Source organism: Brienomyrus brachyistius, chromosome 16 (genome assembly GCF_023856365.1).
Source record: "Brienomyrus brachyistius isolate T26 chromosome 16, BBRACH_0.4, whole genome shotgun sequence".
NCBI classification, from domain to species: domain Eukaryota; kingdom Metazoa; phylum Chordata; class Actinopteri; order Osteoglossiformes; family Mormyridae; genus Brienomyrus; species Brienomyrus brachyistius.
In genome coordinates this window covers 27,754,071-27,773,784 of record NC_064548.1, presented here as the reverse complement: position 1 = coordinate 27,773,784, position 19,714 = coordinate 27,754,071, and the positions used below count along the sequence as shown (strand labels likewise).

At 39.1% G+C, this 19,714-nt stretch overlaps 1 protein-coding gene across 3 annotated transcripts in view; it reads right to left on the bottom strand.

Moving 5' to 3' along the window:
- Positions 1-548: 548 nt before the first annotated feature.
- LOC125709581 (protein diaphanous homolog 3-like) overlaps positions 549-19,714 on the bottom strand; it is a 185,063-nt gene continuing 165,897 nt past the window's right edge. For all 3 annotated transcript variants that reach the window (XM_048978175.1, XM_048978177.1, XM_048978176.1), the window contains one exon: positions 549-1,229. In XM_048978175.1, coding sequence (XP_048834132.1) covers positions 967-1,229 — 263 coding nt within the window. In that variant the 3' untranslated portion in view covers positions 549-966. The remainder of the gene's footprint in view (positions 1,230-19,714) is intronic.

Sequence of the window (19,714 nt, the reverse complement as noted above, 5' to 3'; positions counted from 1 at the left end):
TCTGTGCTGGAATGGCTAGAATTGCTATATCATGTACAATAAACGTAAGAAGAAAAAGTTGTGCAATATATAATGATTTGAAGACTAAGATGCGTGCGACATTACAGGGTATCTTCGCAGATTAAATTTTATATAGTCGGCACACATTGGAGTGTATCGAACCTATCCGGATAAATACAAATACGAAAAGTGCATATTCATTAAAAAAAAGCTCATCGCAAGGCAGTATACGATCTGTGGGTTAGGACCCTATGCACATTACTATTAGAACGCCAGTTCAGATCCTATGCTTGGCAGAGTGATGTCACTGTGGGACCCTTAAGCCCAGCTGCCCCAGGAGTCTGTAGGCTTGCTTTGTCAAATGCATGTTGCTTTGGTTAAAAGCATTGGTTATATAAATGTAATGGAACATTGCCTATAATATTTTAAATGTAGACAAATGTCCATTTTGCAGTTTTTGGGAATTACTGCAGGGCTGATTTAAATTTGTGGCAGTAATTTTAGAGTGACTAACATTTTGACAACAATAACTAGTTTCAGAAACCCAGTAATTTCATATAATTTATTAGACATTTTTAAAAGAACAAAATGTGCTTGCAATGCCTTAAAAGCAAATTTTTAACAATGACTAATCTCTGAATATCCTGTGGGATTGTCGTAAGATAAAGCAATAATTCAGTCTGCCAGTATAACACTAGCAACACTAATTAGAAAATTAGTCATTTCAAATGCAGGACAGCATTCAAACATTACAAAGTGCTTTCGTTTTAACCAATGTCAATCCTGAAGGAAGGTTAAATCACTACACTTGTGGACATTACTGCCCTATTTAGAGAAATAGCCACAGCCCACATTTTTACTGTGAGTTAAAGGATTCTGGTGACTTACCAGGAAAGGTTGGTAACCTGTGTTTGATTAGGAAAACAAAGGGAGTACAAAGAGCCCTGTTCCCCTGACTGTGCTGTACTACAGAGCCCTCAATCGGGCCAGGAGGGCCTCAACGTCACTCTCCACGCTGGGAGAGCAGGCTATGGACTGTGCCTCCGGTACCCTCTCTTTTTCCCAGCTGGCTCCACCGACGGCCCCCTGTCTCACAGGCACTTTACTCTGGGCGGCAGATGAATGAGGCTCAGGCTCGTAATTAAGCTCCTTGCCGATGGGTGCTCTTGTCGAGTTGAAATTGATATTCTGCCGAGACCGTGACCTTTGCAAAGGTGCTTTCATGTTTTCTGCAGATGGGGAGAGAGAAAGAGGAGGAAATATAGAGAAATGAGACAGGAGATCTCACAAAGCTAAATATAAAACTGAGCAGCTTTGAAAGTGGGCCATGTAAAGTGGGGGAGCCATTAAGTAAACAAGTGTCTGTAGGAGACAGGAAAAGTAGGCAGATGAAGCAAGGAGATGTCAGCTGGTAGAGCAGCAAATGGCTAACAAAGGATAGAATAAAACAATCTAGAGAAGCATACCTTGATCCAGAATTCAGACAGTTAAGTTTGGCCACAAGTAAACTGATCGGGAGAGTAAATGCAGCAGACACAGGTATTGCTTGTTTGTTTAACTAATTTGCATCGCATACTCCTTTGCTGAGACAAAGTAGCGTGCTAGGCATGCACTATTAGCACTCTCTCCCAGATGTAAAAGCTGCAAAATTAGAGCTCTTATTAAACACTCACACTAGGCTCATTTTACATCCTTGCTGATCTATCTTCAGTGGGTTTGCTAATAAGCGTCAGCGATCTTGACTTATTGTCAGCAGCCGGCTGGGGCAGGAGGCCCATGATGAACAGGATCTGGCTGATTGACTTTTCTGAATTGTGTCTGGCTAGACTACTGCCTCTATCCCGATACTGCCAAACCAACGTGCATTATAAATTACAATCCCTTAGCAGGTATTAAGCTTTATAAAGGAAAAAAAAAATCAATCCATATTCATGTGACCTTGAGTGGACTGGAAAAATGGCTTCCACAAACCTGACATGACATTTAAAGTTCTCAGTTATTCTGTAAAAGATGTTCTATCATACCTTCAGTAATGACTTTGGAGCTGGGGCACTCATTCATGACAGTGTGGTTTATGGCCGTACTGAAAATCCACACCAAAAACAGCTTGAGCATTAAAAGGTAATGGAGGAAAGTATTTACTGTGGTGTCATTTCTTGACCACAGGCTGCCCATGATGAATGTGTATTTTACAGTCACTTGGTGATCTCTGCAAATCTCCTAAAATAATCATCAGGAGACTTGCAAAATGGGATGGGATGTCAGAAAAGATCTACCCCATTTTTGAGTAGCTAAATGTGTATGATAACCTTACCACAGAACAAAACATTACCACTGAATAAAGAAAACATTTTTCATTATTATTAAAAACGCATAATAGCACACAAAAAAAAATCAGTTTGGGAACTAAATGCAAATGTTATCGAGACGATTACAGATGTATCAAAATCAGTTACACAGGGGCCTAATTGCTTATTTGTGCCAGAATTTCATTTGAGTTTGTTTTCGTTGGAACTCCTGCATGGGTCACACCAGTCTCATTAACGTGTTTTTCCTGGTTGGGGAGCCGCTTGTTGTCCACATGCCTGTCTTGTTTGTCACGTTTGATGCCCCTTGCCAAAATCCCCATGGCTACGCTCATTAGCTCTGGATTTTCCCATCCACTTACTTTTCTCTCTCTTATCTGCTGAAGTAATCTGGCTATACACATATATTCTTTTGTAAGTATCCATAATTAACATTAACATGAACAGTAAAAAACACCCATATGAGTACAATCTTTTATTTTCTGTCCTCATATGCGTTTGACTTTTGCAATCTTTATATAAACTGCAGTTATACACTTTTTCCAACATTAATAAAATATACTTGTCACTTGCCTTATGTTCAATTGATGGACACTTCACCACAGTAACATGCAATCACTAACACCTGACAAATAACTTACTTGCCTATGGATTTAGCTTAAATTACTTATACTAACACAGCTAACTGATTTGTAACGTAACCATATCATTAAGCTGGAAATGTGTCTGTAAAGGGTATGCATGTGACATCACAGTGGGCAGAGTCACTGCATTCACGCCCGCTGAGTGGCAAAAAGACTGAGTGGCAGTATTAGCGTTCAGCTTAAAAAAGCGGCAGAAACACCTAAAATGGGAAAGTGATTGTACAAATCCATTTACCAAGAAATCGGAACTCTTACAGATTACTGACAACTAAAGTAAAAAAGACCCTTACAACCCATTATAAGGAAAACTGGGTATCAGTCAGTAATGTAATAACTACCGTTAACTGCCAATAATATAATAATTATTCCATTCTCAATGTAATAATACTGATAATGCAATAACATTTCAAATACAATGATTGATGACAACATACCGAGTTGGCAATCTACAACTAGATACATTGTCCACTGAAATATAACACTCTGTAAACTTCCAACTAATTGTTTAATTCTGTGTGAGGCTTTTATATTAGACTAGCAAGCAGCACACTTTTTGTAGTCTTGACTGGTCATCCGGAAATGTTAATCATGCAAACAAACACACATTTGTGTAGACTGGAGGTTGGGATGAAGGTTAAACTCAGTGCATGTTGATAACAGTGAAATGCTAATACGTGGAAACAAATGTGTTTAATAACTGCCTCCCCTACAGCAAAGGGGACCCCCAGAAACACGCTGTAATCATAGAAAACAAATTAGCATTTAAACTCTTTATAAATTGTTCTAGGTCCTCAAAAATCCTCTAAGTACTGATCAGAAACACATTCCTTTTTTTAATAGCCACCTGTGGTTCTTCAAAGCTTTATTGACCTTAATGCATGACTGTATATGATGTGTATATATGCGCATATATATGACAATTTTGCTTTTATTCTTTATATGTATGTAGGCATGTGATTATCCACATGGAAGGCAATATTGCAGCTTTTAAATTCAGTTACATACAAGGAGATAGGCTTTCTAGAAGGAGGATACAACAGCCTACCTGAAGAACTGGCAAAACCAACTCAATCTAACATTTGTGTACAACTAAACAATAATTTTGAAAAAGACCACCCAATTTTCTTTTTACCAGAGAAAATCCATGTAGTCAACCACAACAAGTGCTACAAACAGAAGTGTGGAGAAAAATGGAAAATCCACAGCTGCCAAACAGAAAGCTTGTAATATTCCAGTAAAACAGTGTATTTAAGATTAGACAATAACTGGTGAAAGACAGTTGTGACAACCCAGAGCTTACAGTGTATTATAGCCACAGTTTACAAGACACCAAGATAAGGGAACTTCAAAATTTAATTACAAAAATAATATAATTTAATGTTTTGCCTAAACCCTGGGCGGGAAAATAATCTGCTAGCTAACCACAGAGGTAAACATGGTTTTTAATAGAAACTTCACCCAAATTGCCCAGAAAAAAAACTTGCAATTAATCAATTTCATATAGCTACAAGAATGTAATAATCACACTTGACTGGCATTTCTACCACCCACACCACACAGAAACTGCGGGTTGCCTGCAATGTTCCTCGAGAAGGAAGGGCAAAGTGATGCCATAGAACATCAGCTGGAGGGACTCAGCAGTTGCTTTTTAATCAAACATGTTTCACTGATGATCCTCACCCTGGCCATTTGGTGATGAACACTAAGTCACATATGATCCCTCTTACTTTATACTAATCACATTTACATGCTGTGTAACTGAGTGAGCATGTCTGCTCTGTTCTGATCGCTTAATTTGCACGTCTCGCACTTACTACAACAAAGCCGAAAGTAATGATCCAGTATCACAAATAACAGAACATAACTGACACCTTAGAACAGGGCTTTCAAACAGGTACAATTTTTGGGTTTCTCCTCAGTTAACACACCTGACAACTCTTTCTGCCAATTACTACACGGTTCTTGAGTCATTAGTGGGGGAACAGGGTAAGAACTAAGCTACACAGGGCTCGGGACTGGAGTTTGACATCGCTGCCTTAGAAAAATCCATACCTAAGGTACAGGGAAAGGTAATGGTGGAGAGAAATGCAAAAATAAGTACAACATCCAAAGGAGCTGTAACAGACATGCAGATCATAGTATCAATTCATCAAAACCCAGCCACAATAACGAGCTGAGAAGGGTGTTTTATTGATTTTTTACTGGTTTGGGTTACGAAGTTATCTGCCAGCGCTTTAGGGCTCCTAAAATGCCTCATGAGCTCTTCAGATGATGACTGGTCACCACCTTGCTAGCATGATATCATTTCAATTACTGAACAAATGAAATAGATGAGAAACGGCAGACACAATAACACCTTCTATCAGGAATACTTCATGCATTATACCCCATAGACCTTCCTGCAGGTTCCCGCAGTATTCTGAAGTAAGAACTGTACTCTCCTGAATAACCCTAACAAAACCTGAGGTCTAAGAAACACATTACTAACATCATTTAATATTAAGTAAAATTTAAATTTTTACATCAAAAAATTTCTCCCAAATGTTAAATTATTTCTTCCTCTCTTCTATGCCTTCAGGTCTGATGAGTGCTACCATTATTCACAAGTTTGCCTGAAACATAGAAACAGATTTCAACAGCTCAATATACATATCTGCTTTTGTGAAGCATACTTTTAAATTCAAAACAGCCTAGAGTCATGTTCTATATTTCATTGAAGTTGAATATTTAAAAAGATCAACCCACTCAAAAAGCTATTAAACCTTTCTTACTGGGTCTTCTCTTCTATAAATAAAATTGCATATGCCATATCAAATTACAGCTAGCTACTTCATGGATCTAACGGAGACAGAACTATCCTAGTAAACAGCTTCAATTCATCAAAACAAATTTAATTCCTTATTTGATCTTGTTTATTTTCTGGAGAGAATCTAAGTATGGGGAATGACTATCCCTCTAAGATTAGAAGTGGTCAATCCATATCACTATGCTTTTAGACAAAAGTCCAAAACAGTCTTAAAATTTCTAAACATCTTTAAATTCTGCTCAGTCCACTTCTCCTAAATATGCACCTGTAAGTCGTAGGGCTGGAAACTATGGAGCCCCTACAGGGGACATGGGATGAGAAAGAAAGTTAATGGGAGGAGAAAAAATTAAGGGGTCATTTTGCGAGATCTCGCAATACTTTTGCGTTATTTCACAATATTTTTGCATTACTATTGATAACTGCATCTCAAAGTACAAAGGGTATATTTATTTACCAAAGTATAAAACTAAACTGCACAGACATGCGATGTGTGCTTTAATCAGACTGAAGGGGACAGTGCATGCCATTTAACTTTGATTATAATTTTATACACATTTATTAAAAATTGTACTGTGTCTGTGACTGTAAGCAAGACAGCTACTGAACGTTAAGTGCAACAGTTAAACACTGAAATTTGCCTGAAAGAAATCTGGAAAACCAAGGGGTGTTGCTTCATTTTACTGAAAGAAATGATTCAGGTCGAAAGATTCAATATTTAGTATTGATATGCATATTCCAAATTAAGCTACATCTTCAAGCAAGAATACCAGAGTGGTAGCCAATTCCCGAAAGTGGGTTCAAGGTGAACTCCAACACTAACAGTAAAGTTAGCTTTATATTCTGTTTACCAGCTGTAATATGTCTTAACAATAGCCAGCAACACCTGTTCTGCAAGTTTTGTGAAATAACGCAAAAGTACTGCGAGATCTCGTAAAAGGACACATTTTTTTTCTCTTCCCATGTCCCCTTAGGAGCTCTGTAGGAAGCATGTGTATTCTTACAATAACTAATTAAAATAAATGAGACAAGCGTAGAATCACACATAACATTGCCATCTGAGGAACACAACAGCTCTATACAGTTCACACGATATAAAAATACTACAAGTAAAAATAGTTATGACATTACAAAATGAGCAATAAGAACAGGGCAAACAGAATACACAATATATGCATGAATGAATGCATGGTTAGCCTCTTAACTCTTAAGCAACCTTCATCTTCTGTGGACAGGGTCCTTCTCTGAAAACCGCATAAATTCCACTAGAGATACACCTCTAAAGGTGTAATAAGGGTCATTGCTGTGTTTAGCACACAGTCTTCCTTCTGGGCTGTCATTTCTCAATCAGTGTCATAGTATATCTGTCAAGGACCTGAAGACTGAACTACATGGGCAGTGAAGGTCAGTATTATATAGCCATTAGCCTTTCATTTTATTTATTCATTTGCTAGTAGTACCCTCTATATAGAATTTGCCTATAAATTCTGCATTGTTTACTTCAAAAGTGCAAACACACATATAGTAATTACATTGTGAATAAAGAATCTAGTTCAATTTCACTCTGGTACAAAAAACAGTTCAGTTATTAAAAGAATATGAATACAATAAAAATAAGCTGTTTTGCTGAATAATTTATAAGGGGTCTTTATGATAACAGTGTGTTTTTAAGGTTATTGCAGATTGCCATCCAGTATTCCTAATTATCTACCTCATCCTACAGTATTTTGTAAAATGAAAAAAGTGAATTTATTCATTAAGAAATTCAAAGAGGCATTTGAGATTTGTCTGCATGTGGACAAAATCATGTTAATGATGTCAATTAATCAATAGTTCCAGAGAAAACGAGTAAAACGGGAAAAAAAAAACGGTAAACAGCCACAATTCAATAAAAGTTGAGACATATTCCTTATTACAAACTGTTCATTTGTCAGTGAAAACAACCGGTGGCCATTACAATTTGTTCAGCTAATTTTCCATATGATGAGCTTAGTAATAAAAATATGAACAGAAAGAAAGGTCCTGAGTGCATATCAAGTGCGCAATAAGAGTATGGGAGTATGGGAGTATGGGAATACACAGGGGGACAGCTGGAAAAATGCAGAGCAAATACTTCACTTTTTCTTCTTTGCCGGAGTATGAATGGACCCTGCCACGAATAAAAATCAGACATACAGGGATGGGGGGCAGTCCGGTCACAGCGGGGGCTGGTCTTCCACGGGGCTAATTTCACAGTTTCTGCCTGCTGGCTCCAGCAGGTGTGGTGCCCCGCAGGGGGGGGAGGAAACAAATGACTGGGTGGAAGTTCTGCCACAAAAGACTTATGCTGGCTTTAGCCCTCGAAATTATCAATGGAGCTGTAGGGAAGCAATGGTCTCCTTCAAATAAGCCATAATATTCTATTCTGTTATTTTATATCTTGGCCAGAATGCCTTGAAATTCTAAACCATTGATTGGAAACAAGAAAGGGAATATTGCATGTGTGAAAAAGGCCCAAATCAAACCACCATGCTATAATAATGTGCTACAATAGATGTGAATTCTGTAAATAAAGTGTATTAAACAGAGCTCCTACTTCATGATCAAAGGTAAACATGTGCAATCAATCTGCAACAGCTCATCTTAGCCATAGCTGAATTCATCAAATCATCAAGTAAATTAATAAATAGGCACAACCGCAATTTTTGGCTATGCCAAAAGCTAATTTTATTCCTGGAGCACTGCATAGTCTCACTGCAATTAGGCTTAATGTTAGACTTCACTGAAGGCGGTGGATGCTGTGCCAGGGGAAAACGACACAAATTAACCACCAGCTTCGTATGCTTGCTATCCAGAGAGGCATCAACAAATCCAGTTCAAAAAGGCAATTAAAAAGAAGTGCACCAGTAATCCCTTTATGCATCTCAAATATGAACCCCAATGTTTTAATCCACGAGTAACTGCCCCAAATAGACCTCCACAAATTCAGCTGTAGTTAGAAAAGTTCCTCAGGTATGCCTTCGAACATCAAAGAGACGGAGTAATACGTCTGAATTTGGCACACACACACACACACACACACACACACACACACACACACACACACACACACACATATATATATATACACACACACACAGATAATGTTTGTGTGTATGTTTCAAAATTTTGTAGATTTAGTACATCAGCCAACAGGGACAATTCATTGAAACTATTTTATTAAACATTAAAATCACTCTGAATTCCATTCCATGATGTTTGTTAGTTAATCAATATTTTAATATAAGCAGTGAAAGAAAGCTAAACCTATTCTGCCTCAATAATTATTACTATAGCAACCAGATTTCCCCAAAAGATAATCAGAGGGACAGTGAAAAGCACCTCATAATTATATAGTGCTGCATTCACCATCTAGGGCAGGTGAACTAATGTTTGCAAAAGTGTGAAAAGACAAATGACTGAGCTACAAATGCCGGACAATATTAATTACTAGTCCCGTCAGGAATAAATGTAATAAATCAAGTTCAAACAAACCTAGCAACTTCCACTTAGACACATAAGCCCAGACTGGACAGTATCAGCTGAACCACACACACACACAGTACACACACTGTACACACACACACACACAAGCGTGCAGTCAAGGGTAAATGGGGCCATCAACACCTGGACCGTACAGTAACTGTCCAGTATCTACATTTCACTAATAATGAACTGGGCTGCATTGCTAGGGAGAAAGTAGCTTGCTAACTTCTACACTGTTGTGAAATTACCTTACTAAGGTACCTATACTTACAATTACCTGGAATGCATCATTGGGTAAAATTTAAATGTCACTTCAAAGGATGCAGGACATGCTGCACTAGATGGAGAAAAACGGAAAAACAAATGGGGGAAAAAAACTGCTTCAGAGTCTGTTTCATGTTAGAAACAGTAGCTGTGGCTCATACAACCGCTGCTGCTGTCTTTGATCATGAATAACAGAAAAGGGTGGCGAGGCTGGTTAGTCCAACCTTGCAGTGATAACCTGAAAAATCTGTTCTTTGTGCAGAATAAAACACAATCTTTATTATCCACAAATTATTAATGCTCTTTCCTGTTTATTGCCTGTGTGTGTGCTGGCTCTTTGCTTTCTGCCAATGCTGCTTACAGATCATCAGGTTTATACGAGCAGACTGAAGTTCCACAAAATAACTGGAGCATGATTTACTGATCTTGAGGTCAGAAGGGGACAGGACTAGCCAGGGGTAGTACAGGGGGGGTTGTCCCAGTATGAGGCAGCCAGGAAAACACCAACTGCAATACAGAACGGTCTGCTATTGGTATCTTAATTGACCACAAAATATATAATACCACTATGATACTGGGCACCCCTGCGATCTGCCGCAGGATTGCATTAAAAAGTGTTTGATTTGGTAGCAAACACAACAATAATTCTATAACTCCGTCGCTTAAAGTTCTTAAAAAGGTTCTTGGGAATTGGGATGTCTGTAATTTGATAAATACTTTTCTTCGAAGTTGAGTGTTACATTACTTGGTATTTCACACGCTGCACAGTACCTGTTTATCAAGAGCAAAGTAGAATTTACCACATGAATTGACAGCGAAGCACAAACTCCAGGCAGCCTGCAGGCTGATTTGACCAGCAAACAATAAAGAAAAAAAATCAATGAGAGATGTAATTGAGTTTACAACTTTCTCTGTGTTTAATGAAGAATTTTGGTCTTTTTCCTACTTATCTGACCAAGTCAATATCAACAAAAGCAATTTTATTAATGTCCATCATGCTAGTTTTATAAGACCACTGACATCTAAAATGGCCAAATGGATTCTGCATTTGTATTGGACTATGTGCAAGACTCTAGTCTAATGCTTTTTAAAATTAAGTTAACCATGTAATCTTACCATAATTAACACCAGGGATTACATTGCAATGCTCTGAGCCACCAAACTGAAAGGCAGCACCAGACGATGTGGCTTCACAGACATTTACAATGTTGCAGCTTTCACAGTAATCAAACTTACTTATGTGCGTTAGCTTTGCTTGAGAAATGCTTGAGTTACGTAGAAATCCTATTAAAGAAACAGTTGCTTAATGTGCTGACAGGAAAACTAAACCAGAAACCACCAGTGTCGCTACCTGCTAATTTAAAGCCTCAAGATTCAATAAGACGGAGTACAATGGAATATGCAGGGCAGCCAAGCTGCAGCATAGTAACACACAGCCTTCACTTAAATTAATTCTTAATCTCTTCCTTCTTCCCTCTTCATAAATCATATTCATCCGTCCATGTTTCACGTTTCAAAATTCACACACTGAGCTACAGAGAGCCTTAGAGAAATGGATTAATTTCCTATTTTTGCATGTAGACAGCACAAGCATATCTTGCTTATCTCTCATGCTCAAACAAACATTCAGCGCTTCACAGTGACCAACAGCAGACACTGACAGTCTTTAGCTTGGGGAACCAGCTGTCGATAGTCTCCACCATATTTGGCAATGTGGGAGAATTTAGACCTGTGCTTGTATGCTGTCTGATGGTAAGATGGCCACCTTTGATAATCCACCTTCAAGATTTAGAGGACAATCGTACAAACAAAAGCAAATGACAGAAGGGAAAGAATTGTCTAAGTCAATAGGAGGCGAGAGAGAAAATGAAGATCCCTCACTGGGCATCGCTTGCAGGAAGAACACCGCTTAGAGTCTGCACTGTTCCGAAAAGGCCATGGCCTTCTAGACCCCTCGCTGATTCTAATCTTCCTGGATAAACCATCGAACGTTCACCTCATATTTCTGAGAGAAGTGACATCATCTTTCAAACTGAAAGACAGTGAAAACTACAGAATTTCTGGCTGGAGATAAATAGCTGACCAATCAAAATATTTTGTGACTATGATATATGTACACCTGAAATCAAAGCAGAGAGGTAGGGTTAGGACACAAGCACACTCCACTTGGCCAGGAGCACAGCTGAACATGAAAGGAGTGACACATTTGTATTATAAAGAGTGTTTTCCCTTTTTTTATACATTCTGCACCTGAAAGGTTACATCTAGGCACATTCCATAATATATATAATCTCTGTTGTATAGGAGATATCTGTGATTAAAATATATATATATATATATATATATATATATATATATATATATATATATATATATATATATATATATATAATGCAAAGTAGAATTATTCTCCTAGTGCAAAAGAATACAATATCATTTATTGTGATGCAAGAAGATTTTAATCTACTGGTAGTTCTTTTGGAAAAAGTAATTATAATTATATAATATAATATAATATTAATTATAAACAATAAACAAAGTTACCAAACTCACAAAGTGCAAACTAGAAATGTACCCAGTGCTTCCAGGAGGACAGAGAATTTGGGAATACAAGCATTTCAACACCATGCTTAATATCAGATGTTATGAACTACGTTGTTTAGATACTTGCCTAAAATTTCCAGCCTTCTCAATCATCAACCTCCCTCTGTATATTTGCACAAAATAAAATGAGGATATAAAAGACAAACAGGCTGGCAGATCCCCTCCTGCTGGTGACGCTGCCAGAGTAATTAAGTTTACTCTGTGAGTTAGCGATCACAGTGAAAGGGCAGCTGTGCCATGCAGGAGGGCGGGGACAGAACAGAGGGGGCGGGGCAATGTAGAGAGGGGGCGGGGACAGAACAGAGGGGGCGGGGACAGAACCGGGGGGCGGGGCAATGTTGAGGGGGGCGGGGACAGCTTGGCTTTCCTCTGTTTGACATTGACTTTGTCTGCATGATTAAATTGTGACATATGCATCTCCATCCTTTCCAGGCACCCAGTTTATATAAAAGGCTTCCACATTTTTTTTTCGCCGTAATAGCTATCGTTTCTTTTTTTTTCTTCGTAAGTTTATGATACTTGAAACCTATGAATTGTTTTTTTCTTCATCATCACATGGCTCAGGACACAGGAGAAAGCCTGCCAGTATGCCACCAGGTAAACAGCCATTGGGAAACTAGAATATACCACAGTCATAGTCAGTTTCCCTTTTTAAACAATTCCTTATTTTTTTTACTACCATTACCTCATATCCTTTTCTAACAAAAATTTAGGCTGGTATGAAGTTCCTATACACTATACTCACTTGAACAGCTAGATAACATGGTATTATGCCAACAATGGATTAGATTTCTATCACATTTCAAACGTAACTGCATAATTACTTGATGGATTTTCTTCTTTGATAACCTCAGATACTGAATAACTACTTTACATGAGAGATGACAGACAGCTTTGACCCTTCTGACAGGGACGGCTCTACCATTTCAGAGATCCTAGGCAAAGACTTACTTGGGAGGCCTGCCTACCAACATGAATTACTGCAATGCAGGTCAAGTAATCCTGAAAGGGCTACTCACAGATCTAATTCCACTGTCAAAAACTAAAGAAATAGATAACACTTGCTATGCTCTTTCTGCCTTTTTCACTCCCTCAGAAAAATAAGGAATATTCAGCAATCGGCCTCAAATGTTTCAGTCTCTTGCTTCCTGAGGGCGATTTGCTTGCCAGCTCACAGGGGACGTCTATCCATTTTTTCCCTGAACCATGAGAGAACATGGTCTGTGCTTTTGCCACAAACAATCCTGTCTCATCAACAATGCAAGCATGCAAAAAGAGTGAGAGATCAACACATGGGGGATATTATTGTATCAAATTTATTGTGCCCTACACAATATATGACATAATGCTGCAAATTACAATATAAAAGAATTATAAAACTGATAATACTGATTATATTTCAGCCAATTAAAAAACAAAAACATCACAACCAATTTATTATTAATCAATCCATCTTCTAACTGCTTATCCTGGACATGGGGGCAGAGAGGTCTGGGGCCCATTCCAAGCAGCACAAGGCACAGAGCAACCGCCTGGAGAGGATGCCAGTGTGCGAACACACGCACAAACACAAACACCTCAACTAATATCTTTGTGGGGACACAACAAATCCCAACAAAGACACCCTGAACCCCCACCCAGTCCTAACCTTAACCACAAATAACCAAACAAAATACAAAAGACATTTGGAATTTTTAGTTTTTTGATTTCAGTTACAGACTTTCCCCATGAGGGGAAAGAAAAAATGGTCACCAAAATTATATCTGACCACCACGCTGAAGTTCGTTTCCTATCTAAATGGGGACCATCCACTCATTTCTATGGGAAAATCCCTAATCCTAATCATGACACCAGCCCTAACCTTAACCACAAGTAACCAACCAAAAATACAAGCACTTTACTTTTTTGATTGCATTCACAGTTTTTTATATCACATTTTATAAAACTGAGGTTATCCAAATGGGGACCCAAAGAAGTGTCCCCAAAAGTAAAGGAGTCTCAGGTTTTACCACACTTTGGGGACATTTTGGTCCCCAAATGTGATCTATGCAATGAATGACCCCATTCATTTGAGTGTGTGTGTGGGCCATTCCTGAGGACTCCCCATTCATTTCTGTGTGTGTGTGTGGGCCATTCCTGAGGACTCCCCATTCATTTCTGTGTGTGTGTGGGCCATTCCTGAGGACTCCCCATTCATTTCTGTGTGTGTGGGCCATTCCTGAGGACTCCCCATTCATTTCTGTGTGTGTGTGGGCCATTCCTGAGGACTCCCCATTCATTTCTGTCTGTGTGTGGGTCATTCCTGAGGACTCCCCATTCATTTCTGTGTGTGTGTGGGCCATTCCTGAGGACTCCCCATTCATTTCTGTGTGTGTGTGGGCCATTCCTGAGGACTCCCCATTCATTTCTGTGTGTGTGGGTCATTCCTGAGGACTCCCCATTCATTTCTGTGTGTGTGTGGGCCATTCCTGAGGACTCCCCATTCATTTCTGTGTGTGTGTGGGCCATTCCTGAGGACTCCCCATTCATTTCTGTGTGTGTGTGGGCCATTCCTGAGGACTCCCCATTCATTTCTGTCTGTGTGTGGGTCATTCCTGAGGACTCCCCATTCATTTGTGTGTGTGTGTGTGGGTCATTCCTGAGGACTCCCAATTCGTTTCTGTGTGTGTGTGGGCCATTCCTGAGGACTCCCAATTCATTTCTGTGTGTGTGTGGGCCATTCCTGAGGACTCCCCATTCATTTCTGTGTGTGTTTGGGCCATTCCTGAGGACTCCCCATTCATTTCTGTGTGTTTGGGCCATTCCTGAGGACTCCCCATTCATTTGTGTGTGTGTGTGTGTGGGGCAATTGTGACGAGTCTCCATTTCTGCATGTGTGCGGAAAAGACTTTTGAGTAATTCGTGATGACTCTCCATTTCTATGCATTTCTGCCTGTGCGTGGGACATTCGTGATGACTCTCCATTTCTGCCTGTGCGTGGGACATTCGTGATGACTCTCCATTTCTATGCATTTCTGCCTGTGCGTGGGACATTCGTGATGACTCCATTTCTGCCTGTGCGTGGGACATTCGTGATGACTCTCCATTTCTGCCTGTGCGTGGGACATTCGTGATGACTCTCCATTTCTGCCTGTACGTGGGACATTCGTGATGACTCTCCATTCCACTGTGTGTGGGACATTTGTGAAGACTCTGCATTAATTTATGCGTGTTTGTGGAAGACAAATTAATTTCTATATGTGTGGGACATCTTTCAGGACTCTCCATTCATTTCTATATGTGTGGGACATCTTTCAGGACTCTCCATTCATTTCTATATGTGTGGGACATCTTTCAGGACTCTCCATTCATTTCTATATGTGTGGGACATCTTTCAGGACTCTCCATTCATTTCTATATGTGTGGGACATCTTTCAGGACTCTCCATTCATTTCTATATGTGTGGGACATCTTTCAGGACTCTCCATTCATTTCTATATGTGTGGGACATCTTTCAGGACTCTCCATTCATTTCTATATGTGTGGGACATCTTCCGGGACTCTCCATTAATTTCTATAAGGGTGGGACAGCTTTCGGGACTCTCCATTTCTATAAGGGTGGGACATCTTTCAGGACTCTCCATTCATTTCTATATGTGTGGGACATCTTCCAGGACTCTCCATTCATTTCTATAAGGGTGGGACATCTTTGAGGACTCTCCATTCATTTCTATAAGGGTGGGACATCTTTGAGGACTCTCCATTCATTTCTATAAGGGTGGGACATCTTTCAGGACTCTCCATTCATTTTTATATGTGTGGGACATCTTTCAGGACTCTCCATTCATTTCTATATATGTGTGGGACATCTTCCAGGACTCTCCATTCATTTCTATAAGAGTGGGACATCTTCCGGGACTCTCCATTCATTTCTATATGTGTGGGACATCTTCCAGGACTCTCCATTCATTTCTATATGTGTGGGACAGCTTTCAGGACTCTCCATTCATTTCTATAAGGGTGGGACATCTTTCAGGACTCTCCATTCATTTTTCTGTGTGTATGTGTGTGATTCATGAGGACTCTCCATTAATTTCTGCGTATGTGTGTAATGTGGGACGTGAGGACTCTCCATTCATTTCTCTGTGTGTGTGACATTTCTGAGGACTCTCCATTCATTTATGTGTAAGGCACATTTGTAAGGACTCTCCATATATTTCTGCGTGTGTGGGACATGAGACATTTGGAAGGTTCTATTCATTTCTGCTCATCCATGGTACATTTGTGAGGACTCCCCATTCATTTCTGACTGTGCGTGGGACATTTGTGAGGACTCTCAATTCATTTCTCCATGTGTGGGGAACATTTGTGAAGACTTTCCATCCATTTATACGTGTTGGACATTTCTGGATGTGGGACAGTTGTCAAGGCTCTCCAATTCTGTGTGTGGGTGGGACATTTCTGAGGACCCTCCATTCATTTCTATGCTGCATTGGTCAAAAATGTTTGCTAAATGATAATAAATTAATAATGTGTATCGTAGTCCTAAGTGTAAATGAAATATATTTAATAATAGTAAATGAATGACCCTATAACTGAATTATTCTTGTCAAGCAACTACGTGACACCATGGTTATGCCCTCAAACTAGTAAACTGCACATTCTGGAGCCATTTCATAGCCTGATCATTATTCTTCATAAGAGAAGAGCTCAATATCTACCTGACATGGATGTTTTTCACCCCATTCATTTCGCCTACCTTTGATTTCCTTATTTCAAAGAATAAGAATGAAAGCTTCCTGAAATACAGGGCCATTAAAACAGTCACATGATATTTGATTTATCTGTGGGGAGCAGAATGAACATGTAATAGGATCTAACATGTACCACTACAACACCAGTATTGTAAGAAAGGTAAAGGGACCGTACTGAAAAACTACCAAAAATGTACGATAGTCTTGCAAGCAGTAAAATATTATGGCAGAACTGCCATTTATAACGATTTGACTATAAATCAGGCAGGTTTTTGAAGGAGTGATAGCACACTCTTCAGGTACACACTAGGCTGTGAAATGTGGGCATGGAGATAAAAGCCTGAGGAGTGAGGTTTGGCAGAAACAGAAGGGGGGGGGGACTATTAAACACAAACAAAGGGTAAGTTAATGACCAGAAGAAACTGAATGAATTCAGCACAGAAAACATCTTGACATATAATGATTCATAAATATTAGGCAGTGCGCATTAATTAGAAACCTGAAATTAAAAAGAACAGTGACAACAAATTAAAAGGAACATTATAATGCTACCTGTAGAACTGATGCACTTACAATTAAATGACACGCAAGTCACCGAATCGTTAACTAACATTTGCCACAAACAGCAATGATTAAGAGGAACATTCATATACTATACACACGTAAACTGATTAGCCCATGCTAACGTTAACACTCTGGGGTCGACGGAATGATCAGCGATGCCGCGTATCTTTCTTGTGTATTTCAATTCATAACTCGCTGAAATCTTACTGTACAAACATGAAAAAACACTAAATCCGTAATCTGTCGTCTTTTCAAAATGTCTATTGTCAGAAGTATTAAAGATTTTAAAATTAAGTAAGTAAACCATGTCACCTCACTCTGCAGGTAAAACATCGGGGGCATGTAGTACCACCCTGACGTGAAGATCACTATTTGCATTCTAAATAGCTGCATTACTACGTACTCAAATTGCATTCACATGGTAATTTGATGAACAACGCATCAGTGAATGCGATCCAGATACATCCCCATCAGTGCCATGGGGTGGGGGGGCTCATGCATACACATAAGAGCTCCTACATTTTCAATGGAAGGAGACCAAAAATAGTGACATTAGCTTTTTCTTTATTTATCTAACTGAATGTTGCAACTACACCATTTAGTCATCTTCATGTAGCCAAGACATTGGTGATCATTGCTTACTATGTACTTTTATAATGTTTCTGCAAGTGTTACAAACTACATTTTGCAATGTCTACACTTTGACGTCAAATTACAAACTTAACATAAATCTGACATATTTACAAAGTACACTAAGATTAAGATGACTTTAATGCCAAAACAAATATATAAAAGAATATTTATTTTCCATGAATTAAGTTTATGATATTGAATGAAATGTGTGACCATGCCCCAGTCAGTGAAAGTGTGTTCCCTACCCCTAAACCCCAGAGAGTTAATCTACTTTGGTTAAACACCGATAAACTTTATGCGTGTCAATTAGTCAAAGAGAAACTATTTTAGTAAATTTATCACGAGAAACCCCTACATTGTACAATATTTTTCCCTTCTAAAAAACAGCCTATTTCCTTTCCTTCTTTTATTTGTTGTCTGCCTCTTGATAAATTGCCAGGCCCCTCTGAAAACCTTGTAACGGCGGTCAGCATGGGACCACAGAAAGATTTCGCTTGCTGTATTCATATACGATGGCAAATGTAAAAATGCTTGACTGTGCATGATCTACTCTTCACTTTCGCGTTATTGAGTTTACAAAGTTAATTGGAAAAAAAATACCCCTTGCACCAAATCTTCCACCCACTCCACCCTGGATATGAGGTCCCTGCAGAAAATTACAAAGGCTCAGGAGAGCGTGTGCTTCATTCTTCTTGCGCTGACACTATCCAAACCGAAATTAGCTACCCGAGCTCCCCTATAGAGGAAGCCCAGCATTTAGATGTTTAAGTCTCAACAGTTCAGGGACAAACAAACCAAGGAGAACAACTCTTTGGAAGGGAACTTTAACGACTGGCATCCAGACTTACTTGTAATAATGCTAAATCGACCAAAATGCAACGGATCACAAAATCTCACGGTGTAAATATGATTCGACTGACAGCTTAAATTATCACTTGGAAAAACATAATGGGAGGGAAAGTATTTACAATGACTGCATACTGTGGGAAATAAGTGACAGGAGTTCGGCAGAATAAGACTGAGGAATGCAAAGTACACAGAGCATTGTACATAAGGAGGGAAGATGCCACAGCATTCATTTCCCCCTTGACTGCACAATTCACATTTGCACCTGCTGGTTTATTGACAGTTCTTTGGCCTGGCAGTCTTGCAAAAAGATGGCGTCCCCACATAATCAATGTCTTGTTTTATTATAATTACACTTTACATAAAAGAAATGTTCGATGATTCCAATACCAGTAAAACATACCTTTCTTAAAGCAAATATGTCCCTTGACAGCATCCTGCAACAAACCAGCACACATTCCTATTTCCCCACTAACACAGAATGAAAAAGAAACAAGTATTTATCTGTTCCCAATACATGTGGTTCCGAGTGACTAATTAAGGTCTAATAGCTCTTCAATTAGCAAGTGAGCAATGAGGTTGTGCTGATTACATTCTCAGCACAACCCAGGGAGAATGAATGTAATAAATCCTGAAATGGATGCCATACATTAAACATCACAGCTGACTCCTTTCTTATCTTAACTTAGTGAAGGAACTATTATCATTTGGAATTCCACCTAATCACCCGCATTGGAAACAACGCCAACCATAAAAATCTCAATCTCAAACTTTAACAAAGTTGCCACACTTCTTGTTAGAAATCTAACCATA